The sequence below is a fragment of the Miscanthus floridulus genome, chromosome 17, assembly GCF_019320115.1.
Source record: "Miscanthus floridulus cultivar M001 chromosome 17, ASM1932011v1, whole genome shotgun sequence".
In the NCBI taxonomy this organism is placed as follows: domain Eukaryota; kingdom Viridiplantae; phylum Streptophyta; class Magnoliopsida; order Poales; family Poaceae; genus Miscanthus; species Miscanthus floridulus.
In genome coordinates, this window is record NC_089596.1 from 95,939,803 (window position 1) to 95,964,591 (window position 24,789).

General features: G+C 51.5%; 1 protein-coding gene and 1 pseudogene across 1 annotated transcript; one reads left to right on the plus strand and one right to left on the minus strand.

Moving 5' to 3' along the window:
• The first annotated feature begins 7,792 nt into the window (after positions 1–7,792).
• On the plus strand, positions 7,793–17,941 carry LOC136516029 (probable choline kinase 2). Its single transcript, XM_066509446.1, has 5 exons — positions 7,793–7,942; positions 10,397–10,514; positions 17,129–17,176; positions 17,299–17,396; positions 17,478–17,941. The coding sequence occupies exons 1-5, from the start codon at positions 7,793–7,795 to the stop codon at positions 17,583–17,585; spliced, it is 522 nt and encodes a 173-aa protein (XP_066365543.1). The 3' UTR covers positions 17,586–17,941.
• A 94-nt stretch (positions 17,942–18,035) lies between these two features.
• LOC136516030 (putative pentatricopeptide repeat-containing protein At3g01580) lies at positions 18,036–24,132 on the minus strand (annotated as a pseudogene).
• Positions 24,133–24,789: the final 657 nt, after the last annotated feature.

The following is a 24,789-nucleotide window of genomic DNA, read 5'->3' on the forward strand; positions in this document are numbered from 1 at the left end:
TCGAGGCTTGAGGCGACGGAGGACAGGGCGCCCAAGACCGCCGGACCGGCAGTGGCCGCGGTCGGTGTTTCTGCGTCCTCCGAGGCCACAATGGCGGAGGCTGGAGCCTCCGAGGCCACCAATGCCGCTGTAATGGCGGCGAGGCCATCTGCCCAGGAGGCGGAGATGAAGGCGGTAGAGGCCTCGGAGGCGCCCTTGGTTCAGGGGTCGCCGTTGTTGCGAGAGAGCGCCCGGGAGGCGGAGGTCTATCCGATCTCCTCCGACGATACTTCCCGAGCGCGGGAGGTGGTCAACGCCGAGGATGCCGGTGTCGTGGAATAGCCGGCGCCGGTCTTGGACGAGGGAAACTCGGCCCTCGTGCGGGCGCGACCCGAGCCTCGCGGGTGGGATCCCCGCGGGTACTGTGGCGAGCCATGGAACGACCCTGAGGGGGAGCCTCTGTTCGCCTTGAGGACGCAGCCGAGGGTGGGCGCTGGGGCAACCTTCGAGCAATACCGCCAGCTGGCGGAGCGGTCGCTATGGACGGCCCTGTCCATGGTGGCCGACGAACTGCCCGGAGTCGCCCAGGTTTGTGTTTTCCTTTCTCGCGCGACGTTGTCGTTTTCTGGTTTTGTTGCAATTAATGACCCCTGTTCTGCTTCCTCAGGAGCTCAAGACCCGGTCCCTTGGGAAGTTGGTCTTTCTCCGGCGAGAGAGGGGCGTCTAGGACCAGCTTCAGCGGAAGAAGGGCCTTCTTGCCAGCGCCAACGAGCTCCTGTCGGCGCGGAGCACGGAGGTAGAGGACCTCCACCTTCGTTGTGCCGACGCGAAAGTCGAGGCGGCCACGGCCCAGACGTAGCTCGCCCCTCTGGCGGCGCGGGTGAAGGAGTTGGAGGAGGAGCTCACCCGCACAGCTCACGATTGGGATGCCTTCAGGGGCCAAGCCGTTGAAGCTACGGCCTCGGCCGCGGCTCTCGCGGGGCAGCTGGGGGCAGAACAGGGGTCGCACCAGTTGACGAAAGGTGCCTTGGATGAGGCCCTTGCTGCAGCTGAGGCCTCGCGAACCGAGGCTATGGTTTGGAGGGGGACGGTTGAGGGTGAGTTTTTCTCCCCTCCTTTTGTTTTCTTTTCCTTATGTTCGCTCCCTAACTCTCTTGTGCGACGTAGAGCTGGGGAGTGAAGCTTCCAGGGTGGCCGAGGCTTCTCGGGTCGAGGCCCAGCGCTTGAAGGAGGAGGCCAAGTCTTCTCGGGCCGAGGCCCTGCGCTGGAAGGAGAAAGCCGAGGCCTGTCAGGTCGAGACCCGACGCTGGGAGCAGAAGGCCAAGGGTGAGTTCCGTGGGCTTCCGCCCCTAACTTAGGTTGTTTTTCCCTCGCTCGACCTCATTCCATTTTCTGCGGTGCAGAGTCTGAGGCGGAGGTTACTCGGGTCGCCGAGGCTTCTAGTGCGGTGCAGATGGTGCTCGAGACCGAGATCGGGGAGCACGAGGCGCTGAAGCGTGCTGCCCTTTCCGCCTGCGAGGCCCTGGAGGTTGAAGGGGTTCAGTCAGGTAGCTCCCTGGGGAGCCGTTTGATCGCGCTGAGCAACCAGATGCGCGAGCGACTCCGAGGAGCGCTGCACACGGGTGTCAAGCGCGCGCTGGCCGTCATCTCTTCTCACTACATCGACGTCGACCTCCCGGCCATCAGTGATGGGTATGTCCTGCCTGATGATGAGGAGGAGGCTGACGCGGCGGTCACGAAGCTGATGGAGGCGGCGAAAGGCCCCGGCATGGCGCTGGCGATGCTCTTTGAAGAGGAGGTGGTTCCTCCCCTACCACCCGCCGGTGTTGAAGGCCCTAAGCCTTGATCTGGGCCCCAGGGGCTTATGTAAAAATAGAATATGAGTTATTTTTGTATCGTAACGCTTGCGGCCGTCGATGCCTTTATTTCTGAAGTATTTGTGTTTCTTAGTTGTTTTTCTTATGTTTCCGAGCCTCTACCCTCTGTTGCTCCTGATCAGATTTCGTTTGCAAAACACCCCTTTGGGGCCTAAGCCGTCCCTTGGGCGAGAGGTAGTGAGGGAGTGCCGTAGCCCGGAGGCGTAGGCTGTCTCGCGGCTCTACTAGCCTCTTGCTTAGGAAACAGACCTTGGTCCGAGGAGTTTTTGCAACTGATTCGTCAGTGCCTGCTAGAGTCTTGGCGTAGGAATTTTTGCGAAAAACAACTGAATAATGGTATGTAGGACCTAGGGGGGAGTCCCCCATCTAGCCCCCGAGGGAGGCTTGGTTCTGCCAAGGCAGAGCCGAGTCTCCCTTGCCGTGTTACCGAATTGTCGAGACCTACGATGGGCTCGGGGGGTTTCTCGAAAAATTAGACCAACTAAAGAATGTTTTTTAATTGTATTTCGAGAAATGACATATACAATGCTTGGAAATTTAGGGATAAAAGCGACGTAGCTGTTCTATGTTCCAAGCGTTGGTGAAGACTTCGCCCTTCTCGTTGGCCAGCTTGTAGGTCCCGGGCTTCAGTACTTGGGCGATGATGTACGGTCCTTCCCATGGCGGGGTCAGCTTGTGGCGGCCCTTGTTGCTCTATGCTAGCATCAACACTAGGTCGCCTACCTTCAAGTCTCGGCCTCAGACGCGTCGGGCCTGATAGCGCCGTAGACTCTGCTGGTATTTGGCCGAGTGTAGTAGCATGACGTCTCGGGCTTCCTCCAGTTGATCGAGGGCGTCCTCTCGGGTGGTGCGGTTACTTTGTTCATTATAGGCTTGTAGCCTCAGGGAACCATATTCCAAGTTGGTGGGGAGGATGGCCTCCGCCCCATAGACCAGGAAGAAAGGCGTGAACCCCGTGGCTCGGCTTGGAGTGTTCCTCAGGCTCCAGATGATCGACGGGAGTTCGGCGAGCCATTTCTTGCCAAACTTTTTCAACCGGTTGTGAATCCTTGGCTTGAGGCCTTGTAGGATCATGCCGTTGGCACGCTCTACTTGGCCGTTGGTCCTTGGGTGTCCTACGGCCGACCAGGCCACACGGATGTGGTGGTCGTCGCAAAACGTTAGGAACTTTTTGCCGGTGAACTGCGTCCCGTTGTCGGTGATGATGGTGTTGGGGACCCCAAACCTGTGGATAATGTCAGTGAAGAATAGCACCGCCTGCTCAGATTTGATTCGATTGATCGGACAAGCCTCGATCCATTTGGAGAACTTATCGATTGATACCAGTAGATGGGTGTAGCCCCTGGGGGCCTTTTGCAGAGGCCCGACCATGTTGAGCCCCCACACTGTGAACGCCCATGTGATGGGGATGGTTTGCAGGGCCAGGGCCGGGAGATGTGTCTGCCGAGCATAGTACTGGCATCCTTCGTAGGAGCGTACTAGCTTGGTAGCATCGACGACCGCCGTCGGCCAGTAGAACCCTTGGCGGAAAGCGTTCCCTACGAGCGTCCAAGGTGCCGCATGGTGCCTGTAGGCACCTACGTGCAAGTCCCAAAGCAGGGCTTGGCCCGCCTCGGTAGTGATACATCGTTGGAGGACACCTAAGGGACTTTGCCTGTACAATTCGTCATTGTAGAGGGCGTAGGTCTTGGCTCGGCGCACAAGCCGTCACGCTTCGGTTCTGTCGCCAGGAAGCTCCCTCCGATCAAGCCAATCGAGGAACGGGACTCGCCAATCCGCGTCATGATCAGTCTACGGAGGCTCGGTGTTGACTTCCATGACCTCGGGCTCGATCGAGGGGGTCTCGGCAGCAGAGGGGGCGTCGAGCTTTGCCATGGGTTCCATAGGTGGGCCCTCCTCTGTTGTTGAGGTGTAGCCAATGGAAGGTTTGTGGAGGTCTCTGGCGAAGACGTTCGGGGGGACCGGAGCCCGTGCCGAGGCCATCTTTGCCAGCTCATCGGCGGCCTCGTTGTACTTTCGCGTGACGTGATTTAGTTCGAGACCGTCGAACTTGTCTTCTAGGCGTCGTACCAACTTGCAGTAAGCCTCCATCTTGGGGTCGAGGCAATTTGACTCCTTCATCACTTGATCTATGACGAGCCGCGAGTTGCCTCGGATGTCGAGGCGCCGTGCCCCAAGTTCGATGGCGACTTGTAAGCCGTTGATGAGGGCCTCGTACTCTGCCACGTTGTTGGAGGCGGTGAAGTGGAGCCGCACCATGTAGCGCATGTGTACTCCGAGGGGCGAGATGAACAGTGGACCCGCGCCTGCCTCGGTTTTCATCAGGGATCCGTCGAAGTACAGGGTCCAGCACTCCGTCTGAGTTTGAGCCGGTGGCAGTTGGGTGTCTGTCCACTCAGCCACGAAATCGGCCAAGACCTGAGACTTGATTGCTTTCCGAGGCACAAAAGTCAAGGTTTCCCCCATAAGCTTGACGACCCACTTGGCTATCCTGCCCTAGGCCTCCCGGTTATGAACTATCTCCCCCAGGGGAAAAGATGATACCACAGTCACTGGGTGAGACTCGAAGTAGTGACGTAGTTTGCACCGGGCTAGGACCACGGCGTAGACTAGCTTCTGGATGTGGGGGTAGCGTGCTTTGGTCTCGGAGAGCACCTCATTGATGAAATAAACAGGTCGTTGGGTGGGCAGAGTATGCCCCTCTTCCTGCCTCTCTACCACTACGGCAGCGCTGACCACTTGGGTCGTTGCGGCGACGTAGAGTAAGACGGCCTTGTCCCTGGCCGGGGGTACTAGGACGGGAGGATTTGTGAGCAGCCTCTTGAGTCTGTCGAGGGCTTCTTCGGCCTCGAGGGTCCAGGAAAAACGCTCAAATTTTCTCAAGAGTCGGTATAGAGGCAAACCTTTTTTGCCGAGGCGCGAGATGAAGCGGCTCAGGGCCGCAAGGCATCCCATGACCCTTTGTACCCCCTTGAGGTCTCCGATTGGTCCCATACTGGTTATGGCCGAGACCTTCTCTAGGTTGGCTTCAATGCCGCATTCTGAGACTATGAATCCCAAGAGCATGCCTCGGGGGACCCCGAACACACACTTCTCAGGATTGAGCTTGATGCCCTTCTCTCTAAGGCATTTGAAGGTTATCCTCAAGTCGTCGACGAGATCCTCGGCCTTTCTGGTCTTGACCACGATGTTGTCTATGTAGGCCTCGACGGTCCGCCCAATGTTGTCGCCAAAGACCTGGGTCATGCACCGCTGGTACGTGGCACCTGCGTTTCTGAGGCCGAAAGGCATAGTCACGTAGCAGTACATGCCGAATGGTGTGATGAAAGAAGTCGCAAGCTGGTCTGACTCTTTCATCTTGATTTGATGGTAACCAGAATACGCATCAAGGAAAGACATGGTCTCGCACCCTGCTGTGGAATCAACGATTTGATCGATTCGGGGTAATGGAAAGGGGACTTTTGGACAGGCTTTTTCAAACTGGTGTAGTCCACGCACATTCTCCATTTTCCATTTTTCTTCTTGACTAACATGGGGTTAGCCAACCACTCTGGGTGGGACACTTCTTTGATGAATCCGGCCGCCAAGAGTTTCTGTATTTCCTCACCGATGGCCCTATGCTTTTCCTCGTCGAAGCGGCGCAGGCGTTGCCTCGCCAGCCTAGATCCGGCCCGGATGTCCAGGGCATGCTCGGTGACCTCCCTCGGTATGCCCGGCATGTCCAAGGGACTCCATGCAAATATGTCAGCGTTTGCACGGAGAAAGTCGATGAGCACGGCTTCCTATTTGATGTCGAGGGTGGCGTTGATCCTCAGCGCTCGGTCGTCGGGGCAAGCGGGGTCGACCTGGACGAGTTTGATGGCTTCCGTGGGCTCGAATGCCCCCACGCGATGCTTGGAGTCAGGCGCCTCGCCACTGAGTTGGTTGAGGTGGGCGATGAGGGTCTCGGCCTCTGCAAGAGCCTCGGCGTACTCAATGCACTCAACGTCGCAGTCGTATGCATGTTCGTACGTGGACTCAATCGTGATGATACCGCTAGGGCCTGGCATCTTGAGCTTGAGGTAGGTATAGTTGGGGACTGCCATGAACTTGGCGTAGCACGGCCGCCCCAGGATGGTGTGGTAGGCTCCCCCGAACCCGACTACCTCGAAGGTAAGGACTTCCTTGCGGTAGTTGGAGGGAGTGCCAAAACAGACAGGAAGGTCGATGCACCCGATGGGTCGCGTGCGCTTCCCTGGCATGATGCCATGGAAGGGGGTGACGTCGCCTTGGAGCCTCGACCGGTCGATCTCCAAGAGCTCTAGGGTATTGACGTAGAGGATGTTGAGGCCGCTGCCTCCGTCCATCAACACCTTGGAGAGTTGGGTGTTGTCGATGATCGGGTCGACAACCAGTGGGTACTGCCCGGGATTCGGAACATGGTCAGGGTGGTCATCTCGATCGAAGGTGATCACCTCTTGAGACCAGTCGTGGTATTGGGGGGTGGCCACCTTGATCGAGAAGACTTCTTGGCGTTCCCTCTTGCGCTGCCGCGCCGTAAGGCACGCCGAGGGCCCACCGAAGATCATGAAGGCGTTGCGTACCTCGGGGAACCCGTCGTCCTTGTGTTTGTCCCGGTCGCCGGCGCCCTTCTGCTTGGCGTCGTTGTCGGGGAGCCCGAGCCTGGCGTAGTAACATCGCAGCATGGAGCAATCCTCGAGGGCGTGCTTGACCGGGCCTTGGTGATAAGGGCATGGTTTCTTGAGCATGTCGTCGAAAGGCCCAGGGCCTCTGGGGCCTCGGGGATTCTTGCATTCTATGGCCCCGACCAGATTGGCCTCCAGGACCTCCTGCTTCCCTAGGCGCCCCTTTTTCTTTCTCTTGGGGAGGTGGGAGGCTGAGGCCTCGGGGGCCTCGTCCCTCCGTTTTCCCTTAGAGTCGCTGTCGGGGAAGATGGCTCCGACAGCCTCCTCGCCCAAGGCGAAGTTGGTGGCAATGTCGAGGAGCGTAGCAGTGGAGCGTGGTACGTTCCGACCTAACTCTCGAACCAGGTCTCGACAGGTGGTGCCGGAGAGGAAAGCCTGGACGATCTCTGAGTCGCCGACACTGGGCAACTCGTTGCACTGTTTGGAGAAGCGCCGGATGAAGTCTCGGAGAGACTCGTCCGGCTTCTGGCGATGGCTTTTAAGGTACTAGGAATTCCCAGGGCGCACGTATGTGCCTTGGAAGTTCCCAACGAAGATCCTAACCAAGTCGCGCCAGTCGTGGATTTGTGAGGGAGGAAGGTGCTCGAGCCAGGCTCGCGCTGAGTCTAACAAGAGCAAGGGGAGGTTGTGGATGATGAGCAGGTCATCATCCGCGCCACTTAGCTGGTAGGCCAGGCGGTAATCGGCAAGCCAGAGTTCGGGGTTGGTCTCGCTACTATATTTCGCGAGATTGGCTGGTTGCCGAAACCAGGCCGGGAAAAGGGCAGCGCGGATGGCCCTGCTGAAGACCCGAGGGCCTGGCGGTTTAGGAAAAGGACTGTGGTCCTCCTCGCTGTCGTAGCGACCGCCTCGATGTGGGTAGTAGCCTCGAGCGGGCCCCTCGTTGTCGTGGCGTCGTCGCCTGCTGACCACCTCATGGTCTCCCTGCACCTCGCGTCGATTACCGAGGTGGTCCAGAAGCACGGGGACCTTGTGGGCTATCGGCGCTCAAGCAGGCTCGGGACGAGCCGGGGCTTCCCTGTCCTACCGAGGCGGTGCCACGGGCAGGTTCGAGACGCCCCCGTGCCGTCGGGAGGCGGAACTCTCGGCCTGCTGAACCACGGTGGTCTCTAGGAGATCCTAGAGCTCGCCGCGGATCCGCCGCCCCTCCGTGGTAGAAGGCTCGGGCATTGCGCGGACCAGCATTGCCGCAGCCGCGACGTTCTGGCTAGCGCGATTGAAGACTGGGGGTTGCTCACTCCCTTCGTCGTCATGGATGCGGTGATGCACATCGCGGGCCCTCCGTCGGGCTCCCCTGCCTTTGCCACAACCTCGCTGTTCCTATTCGAGAGTGTCTCGAAGCTGCTGCAGAAGAAGTTGGTCTTGTTCGACCTTGGCCTAGAGCTCACGGAGTTGTTCCAGGTCTGGGCGTTGAGGTCGCTCAAGGGCGGGGATCTCGTTTCGTGTGGCCAGCAGGACAATACGTGGAGGTGTGGCGGCGCCTGTACCTGGGCGAAGCGGGGAACGACTTCCTGCCCCCTCGTCCTCTTCACCTGCCCTCGGCATCTCGAGCCCGACGTGAAAACATTCACGAGTGGGGTCGTAGGTACCCTCATCATCGGAGTCGGAGTAGCCGAAGCAGTAGTCGCTTGCGGCCAAGAACTGGCACATAGCCCTAGGGTCGTGGAGTCCAGAGAAATCCACTCCGGGCCATGCCTCGTCCTCCTCTGAGGAGTCAGCGTGGGTGCTCAGGTCGAGAGCGAAGCCCTGGCGATGTTCTGAGGGATCCTCATGAGCGGTAGTGTAAGCGTAGGCGTAAGAGGTAGCGGCATTTCTCAACCCAAAAGGGTATGGGGATGGTGCCATCGCTAGACTCTGCCCCGCCGAGATCGGCTCCTTAGGGAGTGGTGGAGCGGAGCTTGATGACTGGGCATCGCCGTATGCCACCGGCGATTTTCCTTTGTCCAAGCTAAGGCTAGATTGGTCCCCAGCCAGGGACCCTGTGCCAACAGCTGGTCGTAGGATATCGGCGGGAAGCGACATGCCGTCCTGAATTTGTGTAGCGTCGGGGTGGTCTTGCTCACGTCGTGCCTGGCGAGCGCGGCGGGAGCGGCCGCTCGGGCACCGCCTGCGCCTGGGCTGCTGGTGCGTGACTTCATCGTTGGTTGGTGGGGCTCGAGGAGTGAGGAGTACCATGTCGTACTCATGCCCTAGAGACATGAACTCTAGACTCCCAAACCAAACCACCGTGCCGAGACGCAATGGTCGTGCGGGGTCTGCCATCCAGAACCTGCTGGGGTGACGAAACTGACACGCAGATCCCCTACCTGGCACGCCAACTGTCGGTGTTTCGGACCGGGGGGTCCTCAACCAACCAGTGAATTTGAACTGCGTGCCCCTAATCCCGGATGGTGATGCAAAGAGACACAAGGTTTATACTGGTTCAGGCAATCGATGCCCTACGTCTAGTTTGAGAGATTGATCTTGTATTCCTTGCACCAAAGTGCTTGTAGTAGGGGGTTACAAGCTAGGAGAGAGAGGGAGCTAGTCCCAGGTCTCGACAAGGTGTCGTGTGGGCCGTTTGAGACGTTGCTCTCAGGCGGCTGGGATGTGTGCGTGTTACAAGGTGTTCCTCTTTTTTTCCCTCTTCTCTAAGTGGCCCAAGTCCTCTCCTTTTATAGTTGAAGGGAGGACAAGGACAGTACATGTGTTAACTATGCGGCGTCGTGCCAATAGGGGCGGCATGTCCGAGCCCTGTGGCCTGTTCCTATGGCGACGTGGTCGTCGGAGTGGTCCATCCTTTGAGCACTGGGGCGGCGTGCTAGTCCCATCTGATCCTATGCGTTGTGAGAGCCCTGGGACTGCCTCAGAGTGGGTGCGGCGGTGGATGTGCAAACCGCTATGGACGGACTGTGCGTGAGGCCGAGGCTTGGTCGGTGCCGAGGCTAGACCGCAATGGGGGGTCTCGGTGGGCACGAACCCTAAGATAGCCGAGACCTTGGTGCACAGTGCCGAGGCCCCGAGTGGGCGGCTAATCTGGTGCGTTGGTTTGGAGGCGGTGATGACCCGGGACAAGTTGTCCGTGCGATGCTGTTTTCGAGGTAGGGATCGCGGGACACAGTGTAGTGTGGGCGCTGATCGTGGGCACAACGTTAGAACACAGTGGCCGGTAATCCCCGTCGTGCCCTGTCCCAGCCGGTATGGCGCTGATGCGACCTCAGGTCCCGTCGGCCATTCTGTGGCGTCGAGCCCTCGTCTGGCGGAGATTGCGGGAGTGGTTGAAGTATTAATGAGACACGACGCGCTGTCGGGAGGGTCAGCCGAGGCGGGGGGGGGGGGGGCGACGGGCCGTAGACGAACCGACCTCGAGCGACACGGAGAATGAGGCCTCGCGCGAGACAGAGATCGGACTCCTTGCCGAGGCCTTCCGCGAGAGGCCTTGCGCGACACGGAGAATGCACCCCCTGCCGAGGCCTTCCGTGGGGAGCCTCGCGCGAGGCGGAGATCGTGTTCCCTGCCGAGGCCTCCCGTGGAGAGCCTCGCGCGAGGCGGAGATTGCGTCAGGACGCCGAGACCTCCTGCGCGAGGCTCGAGGCGAGGCGGAGGGCTTGGTGGGCCCGGTCGTGGCGGGTGAGGGGCCCACGGCTTACCTTCTAGCTTTGTTTTTTGATGGGACTTAAGCGACCCCTTTGATGTTCGCTCGGGGTACCCCGTTCTAAGGTACCCGATAGTTTGGTTCACTAATTTGTTCTCTCATGCACGTCGTTGCTGCATTTCTGTCATATGTTTCTAAATTTAAATGACTATCCCATCTGACTTATCCTCAATAGTTGGAAAATATTAGCTTACTTTATTTCTCGCCTAATGCCTTTGCAGGACTACGAGTATGCAAGTTTTAACCCTGTTGCCTATGACATGGCAAACCATTTCTGTGAGATGGCCGCAGACTACCATTCAGAAAAGCCACGCATATTGGACTACAATAAATATCCAGGTACTGAATATATTTGAAGCTATGGATTTGTGTATTGTTATTTCTCTTAGATGTCTTGATGGTGTTATGCTATTCGGATCGTCTAGGTAGGGATCTAGCCGGGGTGCATGATAGATCAAAGACCTATAACTAGTTCTAGTACTACCAGAGAAAAAATAGAGAGGGGTAGTTTAGGTCTTATGACCTGACACCACGGAAGGAGTAGATCCAGAGGTCTCCATCGGGTTTGCTGGTGCAGTCTGCGCACGGGCAGTGATGGTTGGGGAAGAATCGGTGAAGTCCGGCGATGCGGTGAGGTGCAGTGAAGCCGACGGTGATGACGGTGGCGTCTTCCCGTCACTGGCTGCGCACCCTTACTAGATCAGACTTAGGGTTTGTTGGTTGGGATGGTGAACCTCGTACCTTGAGCCGCCGGCCCCCACCACTTTATATAGCACAGTGCGACGGGGGTCCACCAACCATATAGGGTTGGACGCCCCCGATCAGGGCGTGTGACCAAGGCCCAATAGGCCATTGGGCTTATTGGCTGGGAGATCAATCTAACATTCTCCCCCTTGATCTCACACTATTACTTTGATCTTTAAACTTTAAACTTCAATCCTTTTATCCTTACTCATTTCTTCACAGATGATGCATAGAGCATGTTTCATCGTCACGGTCAATCGCCGATAGATTTAACAGCTACAATGCACGTCTCTGATCTGAAATAGTTACTTTAACTTTTGGGCCCTTTATAGTCTAGGAATCATAGGCTTTCCCTTAAACCCATGCCGACTACATGTTCTCTGAACACGTTGGGTGGTAAGCCTTTTGTAAGCGGATTCGAGAGCATCTTTTCGGTACTTATATGCTCAAGACTTATCATTTGATCCCGGACTCTATCCTTCACAACATAATACTTTATGTCAATGTGTTTGGCAGCACCACTTGACCTATTGTTGTGAGCATACTGTACTGCTAGATTATTATCGCAGTATAACTTCAGTGGTCTATTGATGTCGTCAACCACCTTTAAACCGGGTATGAACTTCTTTAGCCAGTTCACCTGCCCTGTTGTCTCATAACACGCTACAAACTCGGCATACATTGTGGACGATGTAGTGACGGTTTGCTTTGAGCTTTTCCATGAAATAGCTCCCCCTGCGAGAGTGAATACATATCCAGACGTGGATTTTCTATTATCTCTCACATAATCAGAATCTGAATATCCAACTATATGGAGTGAATCAAATCTTCTATACGTCATCATGAGGCATTTCGTTCCTTGCAAATAACGCAAGACTTTCTTTACCAATTTCTAGTGTTCTATTCCAGGATTGCTCTAGAATCTGCCAAGTAACCCGGTAACAAATGCCAAGTTAGGGCGCGTGCACACTTGAGCATATTGCAAGCTTCCGACAGCTGAAGCATATGGAACCACTTTCATTTGATCGATCTCATATTGGTTCTTGGAGCATTGAAAATCCCCATATCTATTGCCCTTGACTATAGGAGTAGGTGAGGGACTACATTTGTGCATATTGAATTTCTTTAAGACTTTTTCTATGTATGTCTTTTGTGATAGTCCTAATACCCTTTTACTTCTATCTCGGTGAATCTCAATCCCTAGAACGAATGAAGATTCACCAAGATCTTTCATATCAAATTTTGAGGACAAAAACTTCTTTGTTTCCAGTAGTAGACTGACATCATTACTAACAAGTAAGATATCATCCACATACAGGACAAGGAAGATAAATTTCCCATTCTTAAACTTTGCGTAGACACAATTGTCCTCAACATTATCTTTAAACCCAAAATTCTTTATTGTCTGATCAAACTTCAAGTACCACTGTCTTGAAGCTTATTTTAATCCATAAATGGATTTCTTTAGGCGGCATCCCATTCGTTCTTTTCCTTCCATGACAAAACCTTTCGGTTGTGCCATGTAAACATTTTTCTCTAAGTCTCCGTTGAGAAATGTTGTCTTTACATCCATCTGATGTAATTCTAAATCGTAATGTGCCACTAATGCCATTATGATTCTGAAGAAATCCTTATATGAGACTGGAGAAAATGTCTCATTGTAATCAATCCCTTCTCTTTGTGTAAAACCTTTTGCCACAAGTCGGGCTTTATATCTCTCTATATTCTCTTGAGAGTCAAGTTTTGTTTTGTAGACCCATTTACAGCCTACTATTTTGGCTCCTTTAGGAATTATCTCCAAATCCCAAACTTTATTTGCATTCATTGATCTCATTTCATCTTCTATGGCCTCAAGCCACTTTGATGAATGATCACTTTTCATGGCTTCTTCAAATAAGGTGGGATCATCCTCTATTTGAAATTCTTCAGTGTTGTACACTTCATAATCAGCAGGAATAGCTGATTTTCTAACTCTTTGAGATCTTTTAGGGGCCTCCTCATTTGGCACATTTTCTGTTTGAGGCTGTTGTTGCTCCCCCTCATGTGTGGCAATAGGTTCTATAGGATCCTGAGGAACAGGTTCCTCATCATCATTCATTGTTGCCACAGGCGGGATAACAACAGGTACTGGCACCACAGTGTCTTGTACTATCGGTGCAGCAACAGCAGGTAGTGAGAAAAATGGCTCATGAATTATCGGAGTGGGTGCATACACCCGCTTCTCTTCAAGGTCAATTTCTCGAGCTACCATGCTCTCCCTCATCATTTCATCCTCTAAGAAGACAGCGTGTCTCGTTTCCACAAACTTTGTATGTCTATCTGGACAGTAGAAATGAAAACCTTTTGACTTTTCTAGGTAGCCAATGAAATGACAACTCACTGTTTTGGGATCTAGCTTCCCAATGTTTGGGTTAAAAACTTTAGCCTCAGCAGGGCTCCCCCACACACTCAAGTGGTTAAGTGAGGGTAATCTTCCTGTCCACAACTCATACGGTGTTTTGGGCACCGACTTACTTGGTACTCTATTGAGAATATGAATAGCGGTTTTTAACGCCTCCATCCACAGACTCATCGGTAAAGTGGAGTAACTTATCATACTGCACACCATATCCATCAAGGTACGATTGCGCCTTTCAGCTACTCCATTCTGCTGAGGTTCGCCCGATGTGGAATACTGGGCTACTATGCCATTCTCCTGTAAGAACCTTGCAAAAGGTCCAGGAACTTGGCCATATGGGGTATGCCGATCGTAGTACTCCCCACCACGGTCAGACCTGACTATCTTTATCTTCAAATTATGTTGGTTTTCAACTTCTGTCTTAAATATCTTAAATTTATTCAATGCTTCTGTTCTTTCTTTGATTGGATAAATATAGCCATAACGGGAGTAATCATCTGTGAATGTTATGAATGAATCAAAACCATCCACACTCTTTATAGGAAAGGGACCACAGATGTCTGTGTGAATAATCTGTAGAATTCCTACGCTTTGTTTGGCATCTTTCTTAATTTTCTTTACATACTTTCCTTTTATGCAATCTCTACATTGTTCTAAATTTAAGAGCTCTAATGGAGGAAGAATATCATTCTTAACTAGTCTTTCTATTCTCCCCCTCAAAATATGGCCTAAACGACAGTGCCATAATTTTGACAACGCATCGTGAGCTCTCTTTCGTTTTCTGTTTGCATTGTTCGATGAGGATACATTCTCATTCACATCACATACGGAATTCACATTTTCACGAAGTGATAACAAATAAAGCTCGTCTTGTCGGAAGGCAAGACCAATACATCTATTATTAAACAATATCTGACATTTGCCATTTCCAAAATGTCAATCATAACCATCATGGTCCAACTTTGATACACTAATCAAGTTTCTTTGCAAAGAAGGTACATAAAGAACATCTCTAAGAAAAAGTATGAAGCCATCAGCAAGCTCTAGCGGAAGATCACCAACGGCCTCAACATCTGCTTGTACTCCATTTGCGACTTTAATGAAACTTTCGCTTCTTTGCAAAGTTCTCATCGAACGGAATCCCTGTAATGAATTAGCAACATGAATAGTTACACCTGAATCAATCCACCAAGTAGATTTTAAAAACTTGACATACAATGATTTATTTATGAACGTAATAATGTTCTCACCTTTATTTTTTATAATCATCTTTAGAAAATCGGGACAATTCTTTTTATAATGTCCCATCTTCTTACAGTAGAGACACTGGTCTTTATCCACTGGGAATTGCTTGCTCTGAGACTGTTGCATGGGACCCTTTCCAGATGACTTGGAGGAAGAGCTGTTATTATAGTTCTTTTTCTTATCTTTTAGGTAGTTGACAGTACCACCCTGTAAAACTTTTATTCTTTCCTCCTCCTGCACACACATGGCTATGAGCTTTTCTAAATCCCATTTCTCGAGCTGTATGTTGTAATTAACAACAAAGGTGTCAAATTCTTTTGGCAAAGAAGCAAAAATCAAATGAATAAGAAACTCATCCTTGAGTGCCAAATCTATTGATTTGAGCTTAGATGCCAAATTGTTCATTCTCAGTATGTGCTCTCTAATGCCACTGCCGCCACCAGAGTACCTTTCTGTGACCAGCTGCTTGATCAGTTAGGTTGCATATGTCTTTGAAGAGCCAGTGAACTAACTCTTTATTCTTTCTAGGTACTCTGTGACCGTGTCACAGTCTGGAATTGAGCCCACTATTACAGGCTCAATTGTATTCTTTATCACAGCCAAACATTTCTTATTGGCTGTGACCCACTTTCTATTTTCAAGGTCAAAAGACATCTTTACAGGAGCAAAGTCCCGCTCTCTGTTCTGCCATGCAGCATCAGTCTCATCTGTCTCCCTCACTGGTGCTCCAGGTTCTTTGGGACATGGTGTGGTGACTACCCAGTCCACCTCAGTCAATATGAAGGCCAAGTCGATTTTTTTTTCCATTCAATGTAGTTATCCCCTTTTAGAGTGGGGATCTCTTTGATACAACTCATCAAGTTGTATCCGCCTGAAAACACAATTCAAATAGTGTGAGAACACAAATGATAACAACAACAATTGCATGCCTTAGTTCAACGTTGGTCAAAATTAAAACATACAATTGTTCTCTACATTAATTCTACATCACCGTTGGACAGAAATAGAATTAATGCAAGACAAAACATCATAATATTGTCATTAATCAACGTTGGTCAGAATAACAACAATATTATAATCAATTTAAAACATATCCATTTTCAAAATTCAATTCTCCCGTTGGTTCGAATTTAATAATAAAAATTACATCTTTAAATATGCAGCGGAAAAAATGAACTCATTTTCTTGAATTTTACCCACGGGAAAAATCCTCTTTTCTATTTTCTTTTTAGCCAATTTTCATTTTCCAGGAAATAAAAATTTTTACTGGAAAAGGAAAAAACAAAATTGACTCAAACAGTACTGACTATTCAGCCCGGCCCACCTCAGCTTCGTGACGCCCGGCCGCACCCAGGCCGCAACCTGGGCCTGGGCCGCCAATGCCGCGTTGCCGCGCGCGCCTGCCTGGGCCACGAAACGGCCCACTCAATCTCTGTCGTTCGCGCCGATCCGATGGCCATCCGCGCGCATCGCAGGAACAAAACCGGCGACCGCTGCGGCGCCCTTGAACCCTAGCGCCATTCGGCCTTCTCCACTCTCTGTCTTCGCCGCTCTCTTTCTCTCTTTCCTCGGCGCAGCCACAGCAGCACCGAGCGACTCAAGCGGCGAATCGGTGGAGCCCTGGCGCCGTCGCCGGCCCCCTCGCCGGCGTGCGCACTCCCCAGCGGGTGAGCGCGCCGCCGTCGAGCGGCCTGGCCGCGGCGCCCCTGTGGCCGGATCCCAGCGAGCTGTGCCCCCCGGCCGGCCCTTTCTTTTCCCCGCGCGCCGGCGTGCACGACGGCGAGGTAAGCCACCCCTTTCCCCTCTTCCCCTCATGGTTTCTTTGGTTCTTTTTCTCGGATTTCATCCGATTTGGAGATTAGGGTTAGGTTTTTGGGGATGGGGTTTCACTGTTTACTTTTTCCCAAATTGATTTCGGGATTTAGGGTTTGGTTTAAACGTGAAACCGACTTCTTCTTCTTCTTTCTTTAACCCAGTTAGGGTTAGGGTTCAACCGAACCCTTTTCTTTCCTGATTTGTTTAACCCAGTTAGGGTTAGGGTTCATCCGAACGTCGGCCGAAACCCTCTTCTTCTTAGATCCGCACTGGATCTAATCATCTTTTCCCTTTTCTAAACGGTTCACCCGTTCTAGATCAAAACCCTGACACCGCGGAATGAGTAGATCCAGAGGCCTCCATCGGGTTCGCTGGTGCAGTCTGCGTACGGGCAGCGATGGTTGGGGAAGAATCGGTGAAGTCTGGCAACGCGGTGAGGTGCAGTGAAGCCGACGGTGATGACGGTGGCGTCTTCCCGTCGCTGGCTGCGCACCCTTGCTAGATCGGACTTAGGGTTTGTTGGTGGGGCGGATTGGCTCACGGTGAACCTCGTACCTTGAGCCGCCGGCCCCCACCACTTTATATAGCACAGTGCGACGGGGGCCCACCAACCATGTAGGGTTGGGTGCCCCCGATCAGGGCGCGTGACCAAGACCCAATAGGCCGTTGGGCTTATTGGCTGGGAGATCAATCTAACAGACGGGGCCTATATTTGTTCACTCATCCTTGCTTACTGCTAATATTGCGACAGATACCGATGAGCGGAAGCAATTTGTGCAGACATACCTGAGCTCCTCAGGTAATCTAATGTTTACTGATTTATACCAACCTCTAGTTTATCTCCTTACCGGTTTTTAGGAATACGTATTTATCAGTTTTAGAAAATGAATTCTGTTTCTGATTCCCTGCAATCCCTATCAGGTGAGGAATCTGAAGTGGAGGTAGAGAACCTGATCAAAAGCATTGAGAAGTACACCCTTGCCAGCCATCTAGTCTGGGGCCTTTGGGGAATAATTTCGGTGGGTTCGTCTTACCTCCAAACCAGAATAGCATGTATGTACGCCATTCATTCATCTAAATCTCACATCCTCTGGCTGCAGGACCATGTCAACGATATCGACTTCGACTATAAGGAATACGCGAGGCAGAGGTTCGAGCAGTACTGGCTGAAGAAGCCGACCATCCTAACTTCTCAGACTGCTGAATAGAACACGGGCATCAGGTTCTGCACTCCACCGATGGCCTCTGCTGCACATAGTTTGTCCATTCTTCTCTTCTCATTGAGGATTGAGGTCTGTCCCTGGGACACAAGGTTGTTAAGAAAGGCTGGACCCAGAGGCCAGGTCAGGCATTCAGGGAAAATTCGTTTGCTAGCTCGGTTGTTAATAGCGTAAGGCGAGAGATTGTTATAAAACCCTGGGTGCTTGTTGTATGATGGTATGCATGATCACTTCGTGTATGTGTGCTTGGTTAGTAGCTAGCTTAGTGCTGCCTTTGTGTCTTCAGTCTATGGAAAATATATGTATGGACAATCAGATAAAGATTACTGCATGTTCTGTACCTCTGTATTCGGTGCATGTTGTTCTTTAATCCTGAGACTGAGAGAATGGCAGAATCAGTACCGGATACATCACTAACTACGGCCTGAACAAGTGAACATTAGTCTCTCCTATTATAGTCAACAAATAGCTAATTCTCCTATTATAGTCAACAAATAGCTAATTCTATAGCTAAAGTAGCCTACGTTATATACATCGGTGATCTTGAAATTGCATTGGCACACCAGGATGCTGCTGCTAGCATTACATATCCCTAGAGTTTGTCACCACCAGAGGTTCACATTCCATTGTCTGGGTCAACTTCCATTGCTGGATCATCTTCAGGCCCTTCACCACCTCAGGTTGGCCTCTTGCAAGGCTCGTTGACAGTGCAGTCCCGAGCAATGGAAAATTGGTAGGCACACAGGCCATATGTTCCTGCCACACACTTGAAACAGGCAAACCAGGATCAAACGGCTCATTCTCCTTGCCATTTCCCTTGAAAAGAGAATGGTGTTAACCCATGCTGAGTTCTGCCCCGGATCCCTTGTCTAGGATTTCGCGGTCAATCATTCTGCAAGGGTCGGCACCCTACTGCCTATCATCACATGAATGTGACCAGAACAAAATCTGTTCAATTCGATCTGGATGGTGTAATTTTTTAATATATATCTTGATAGGGCAGCAACATCTACAACACCAAATTAGCTGAGTTAAATCCACCATGAAACATGTCATAATAATAGTGCATTTATTTGGTACTGTAGATGCTATATATTTTTCTATAAATTTGGTGAAAGTTAGAGAAGTTTGACTTAGGAGTTAGGACAAAGCTAAAATGACCTACATTTTGGAGTGGGCGAAGTACTCCTTTTACAGCTGAACTTTTTTGCCACTGTTAAGAGTGGCACACTCCCAAATATCATCCTATTATGTGACTTCATCGTCTCCGCTGAAAATGGCACATGAGTGCTAAATATTTGGGAGTTGCAGAAGAAGATGATACTTTGGAGTACACCACTCTTGAGAGTGACAAATAGCTAAATATCCCAATTTTTTTTCAGTAGAGCGCAATGAGTGTTGAGTAGGAAAATCATATGTGCAAACAATATGAAAAGCACACTATTGGAGTCTAGGAAAATATATATTTATCAAGTACTAATAAAAGATGGGTACAAATATCAGAACCGTGTAATGCTTTCATCTTGCTGCACTCACATTATCGTGTAATGGTATCCTGCTCCATTATCTTTGTACAGCCTGATCTTCAGCTTGAGTCTCCACACATTCCTAATTGAGTAAAACCCGAAATCAACATCATCAATCAAAAACAGAAAATAATTTCTAAGTGATGAGATCTTGAGAAAACCAAAATCGCACCGAGACACCCTTACATTTATGATTTTCCTACATTTCCAGAGCAGGGTGCCAGAATGCTTTCTTTGCACCAACAGTTCATCCAGCTTGCTGAACATTTGACAATGTGTCATGACTAGCTTATCTTGAACCATCAACCCCGACAATGAGGGATGCATCACCTTTCTGGACATCAAGTTGAACTTAGACCTGCGATTTCTTCTCCTTGATAGAATGCAAACATTGCTCTCCCTCTTGCTTATATTGCCTTCAGACAACAAACACCGTGGCTTGAGGAATTACCTAGTTATATGATAAATAGTCAAAGAAAGAAGGGACTTACAATCAGGCCAAAGAAATAAAATCACTAGCTAGAAGCTTCAGTAAGTAAACTACAACTACTAACATTCCAAAAGTTCTGTAAGACACAAATCATAATATATGGAACTATTGTACTTCTCTAAAGATCAAATACAAACTCTGTTATGGCAGGTGGAGCAGGCCCAGGAGGCCCACACGCTACAGTGCCGCGTGGGCCTCCTGGGCCAGCCCCACCTGCCATAACACCCTGATGGTATGAAGCATGATCATGATCCACTATGGTTAGTCTACCTTTTTCATAGAGCATACCAACATAATAGTATATATGCTTACCATCCTTTTGTTTCTTGGTGAGAGCTCATGAGCAAAGAAAGATATGGTACCATCAGTAATATCCAAGTATTATACTGTAGTTCTTATCATGTCAAGTATCACGGTTTTAGTTAGTCACTGAAAGCTATGTGAATTATGGTCTTCTGCAGGTCATTGCAAACCCTTGTTCTGCAATATTGCTAGATGATGTTACTATGACAATGCTATACATGGTATTTCTGTATCCAGTTAATTCATTTCATGCCACCATATAGGTGCACCATGTCAAAATCTGTGGCACTGTCATTTAATGCAAAATTATCCAAAAATCACTATCCATCCCCAACAAGAAAAGCTTGTAGCTTGTTTCCACTCTGCACCCAGCTATAGGCTGGATTTTTCTGCACCTTCCTTGATTTCATTAATGTTTTGATCTCATTTGCTTCATTCCACATCCCAGACTCAGAATACATGTTTCTCAGCAGAGTATAGTAGCCTGAGTGCTCAGGCTTCAACTCAAACAAATGCTCTGCTGCCAGTCGTGCTAGTTCAATGTCTCCATGTATACGGCAAGAGCCAAGCAATGCTCCCCAAACATCAGAATTAGCAGGAAAAGGCATGTTTGTGATTATTTCAACAGATTCACTCAGTTGTCCAGCACGCCCAAGAAGATCTACCATGCAAGCATAGTGCATTTGCTGTGGCTTAATATTTTGAGCGATCATTTGACTGAAGTACTTCTTTCCTCTGTCTACAAGCCCACCATGGCTACATGCTGACAATACTGCAATATAAGATACATGATCATAATCGACGCCATCATCCTTCATTAAATCAAACAATTCGAATGCAACATCAATTTGACCATGCATCCCATATCCCAAGATCATAGTGTTCCATGAAGCAACATCCTTTCGTGTAATCCTATTGAAGATCTTTGAAGCAGTGTCAAGCATTCCACCTTTAGTGTACAAGTACAGCAACGAATTAGCCAGAAAAGGGTGAGCGTTTAACAATCTCCTCACTAAAACACCATGGATTTCTTTTCTTTGCTTAAATGCAGAAAGATTAGCACATGCCGAGAGACAACCCATGAAGGAAACAACATCATACTCGATTCCAGCAGACCTCATCTGCTGAAAGAGATGAAGAGATTCAAAACAGCATTGACTCTGCGAGTAACCCACGATCAAGGTGTTGTATGACACATCATCCTTTTCTGACCTGTCAAAGATATCTTGTGCCAAACTCAGCTGCCCACACTTGGCATATATATCAATCAGAGCATTTGATACAAACAGATCAAACATCAAGCTTCTGCGGATTGACCATGCATGGATCTGCTTCCCCATCTTTACAGAGGCCACCCTTGAACAAGCTGGAAGCAGATTCACTAGGGTGAATGAATTTGGGCATTCCCCATTCTTCTGCATCTCGATGACAAGCCTGAAAGCCTCAGTCTCAGCTCCATTTTGTGCAAGATTTGCAATCATTGCATTCCATGAGACCACATTTCGTCCCTCGATATTTTCGAAGATAGCAGATGCTTTCTCCAAGCAACCAAACTTAGCATACATATCCATTAGTGAGTTGGCAATGAAAATATCAGATTCCATTGCTCTCCTTATATTGTACCCATGCACCTCCTTCCCCAAATGGAAATAACCAAGATCAACCAAAGCAGGCAGCAAACTTGATAAGGTAACAGATCCCGGTGTGACTTCATGTTCTGACATTACCCTAAACATTTCCAGCACATCTTCATGAAACCCTGCATGAGCAAAGCAACCTAATGCAGAATTCCAAGAAACCTCATTCTTCTCTTAAATTCCATTAAACACTCGCATTGATGACTCCAACTCTCCAAATTTCCCATACATATCCACCAGCGCATTCCCGAGGTTTACCACAGAATCAAGTCCAGATTTCAACACCAAACCATGGACACACAACCCAAACCCCTCATCCCGCTCTGTGCCACAGGCAGGCACGACTGACACCAAACTCACGACATTCACCGGGACCCCGTTCCTCATCATCCCCACCACTGCCCGCTTCGCATCCTCCAGCATCCCATTCGTCAGCAACGCTGACACAAGTGAGTTCCACGAGACGACGTCCCGCGCCGGCATCTCGTCGAACACCCTGCGCGCGTCGGCCGCGCGCCGCGTAGAACGTGACGAGCGTGTTGCCAGCAAAGACGTCCGCGAGGAGGAGACCCCGCCGAAGAGCGGCGGCGTGGAGCTCGGCGCCCTTGGCAGGGTGCTTCCCCTGGGCAACGGCAGCGGCGGCAGCGTGGAGGGCAAAGGGGAAGGTGCGGTCGTCCGGGCGCACGCCGGAGCGGACCATGCAGTTGTACACACGCAGGGCCTCGCTGGGGAGGGCGGCGGAGGCGAGCGCGCGGGAAAGCGAGTTCCAGAGGAAGGCGGAGCGGAGCCGAAGCGGGTGGTGGTGGAGGATGAGGCGCGCCGACGGGATGTCCGGTAGCGCGGCGTACGAGAGAAGCAGCACGCCTGCGAGCGGGAGGGAGGCGGCGTGGGCGCGGCGGAGGAGGAGGCTGCTGCCGCCGCATTGGTGGAGGCGGAGAACGTGCTCGTGGAGGGCCTTTTACATTTTTACCACGATGGCACTCATCCGAATATCGCTTTACAACTTTATCAGATGAGAGAAGTTTTAGTTTTAGATTTACCATATTTATGCACGTGGCATGCCACGCCAGCTCGATACGCTATCGCCTAGTCAGCCTGAGCACGTGAAATATTGTTGCTACCCGTACCTTGCTTCTCTCTCTCCATCTCGACAGCTGGGTCCCGCGGCACCTGTCACTTTCAGATTGACCCCACTCATCAACTTCGTCTTCTAGCTCCAGCGTCTGGATGAGAGACAGTCAATCGGTCAATCTATCCCGCGGCAAGGACAGGAAGATAAGGAGTCACCACTCACGAGTCAAGACAAGACTCCAGAGGTGCTCACATGTCACAAGCAGTGAGCCAAGGAGGATAGTGGTGACTGGTGTCCAGCTCCGGACGGGCAGCCGGCGGACGCACAAGCGCACGCCGCACCCGCACAGTGGCCAGTGCGTACCTCCTCAGCCTGCACCGACCGGTCCTCGCTGTCGGCGACGCTAGGAAGGCTCGGCTCCGGGGTGCGCAGCCGCTGAATGTTCTGGGCAGGCTGCCGCGTTTCCTCGGCGGCGTAGCTGTGCCTCGCGACGGCTAAGGTAGCGTTGGAGGCCTCGCTCTCGGAGCTTTGCTTGAGAGTGAAGTTGACAGCGACCTTGCGCGTCTCTCCACCGAAGAGGGTGCCGAACTTGATGGTGATCACGCCGTTGGCGTCGATGGTCTGCGTGTAGTCCGTTCCGAGGGCCACCGCCATCGTGTTTAGGTCGTCGTCGCCCGTCTTTGGGGTGAGGGTCAGCTGCACGTCCTGCGCCACCACAGTGAGGAGGCCACCCAACAGCTGCGCGAAGGGCGCGCTCAGGTTCGTCCCGTCGGGCACGGTGCTGTACGTTCCGCCAGGAGATTTCTTGGCGATGTTGGTGAGCAGCTATAGCAGTGGCATGCATCCAATCCAAGGTGTAGGTTGGTTAGCTAGCAGTAATGATCGACACGGCTGATAGCAGTAGCATTGGTTGGAGTAACAATAGCTAGTGTTGCATACCTTGTGGTCTATGCCCTGGGCGAAACCAAAGGTGTAGACAGACACCTCGCGCGGGGTCGACTTGCCTCGGGTCACCGGAGGACTTCCCCTCCGGTTTCTCGTCGGGCATGAGGAAGATGTTGGCGGTGCGAGACATCGTGAGCACGCGGTCGCCGAGGACAGCTAGTCCCAAGTCAAGGCCGGCCTTGACGTTGGTCCCACCGTCGGCAACCAGGCGGCTGACGATTGTCTTGAGGTCACTATGGGCGGCTTGGGTCATGGAACGTAGTGGGGTGAGCCTCTTGGCGCTGCTTTCGAAGGTGACGATGGAGAGGCGGTCCACAGGGGTAAGCTTCATGATCACGAACTGTAGGGCCTTCTTCACGCTCTCGATCTTGTGCCCTCGCATGCTGCCGCTAATGTCCACCACAGCCACCAGGTCGAGGCCCTCCCTCACGGCGGTGGAGGATGTTGCCTCGATCTCCACTATTGCCGTCACTGAGTCCACTGTGCGAGCCACATCTTTCTTGCTGTACTTCGGAATCCTTATCGTCACTAGACCCTGTTTGTTCACTGCAACTCCATGCATACCGTTGCAATGCATAAAGCACACATCAATGAAATGGCATCCATACATCATCATCATATACAAAAACTCCATTAATATACGATTATTATGGCCGCACCCGCACAGCGGCCTCACGGGCACGCATGCGAGCAACTTCGTCGCGGCCTCGTGACCGCGTGGAGAGGGAGGCCGAGGTGGTGGCTCACCCGCTGGGGAGCTCGCATGGGGAGCAGCTGCTCCGGCGAGCTGGGCGTGAAGGCCGTGCCGAGCCTGTGGTGCGTGCCACATTCAGGCGCTGGGCGATGGAGCTCCGACGAGCTGTCTCCCATCCAGGTGCTGGAGCTAGAAGATGAAGCTAACGGGTGGGGTCCACCTAGAAGTGACAGGTGCCACGGGACCCAGCTGTCGGGGATGGAGAGAGAGGAGCAAGGCAGGGGTAGCAACAACATTTCACGTGCTCAGGCTGACTAGGCGACAGCGTGTCGAGCTGGCGTGGCATGCCACATGCGTAAATATGGTAAATCTAAAACTAAAACTTCTCTAATATGGTAAAGTTGTAAGTGTCATTCTAAGAGTGATATTCGGATGAGTGCCGATCTTTATAATGGTAAAAATATAAAAGCCCCGCTCGTGGAAGGACGTGGCCGTGAAGGAGGCGACGGGGGCGGGCTCCTGCTT

Coding starts and splice junctions, on each gene's coding strand:
- LOC136516029 (XM_066509446.1), top strand. CDS start 7,793: ATGGATGCGGTGATGCACATCGCGGGCCCTCCGTCGGGCTCCCCTGCC. Junction 17,177..17,298: donor GACATACCTGAGCTCCTCAG/GTAATCTAATGT, acceptor AATCCCTATCAG/GTGAGGAATCTGAAGTGGAG. Junction 17,397..17,477: donor GCCTTTGGGGAATAATTTCG/GTGGGTTCGTCT, acceptor CTCTGGCTGCAG/GACCATGTCAACGATATCGA.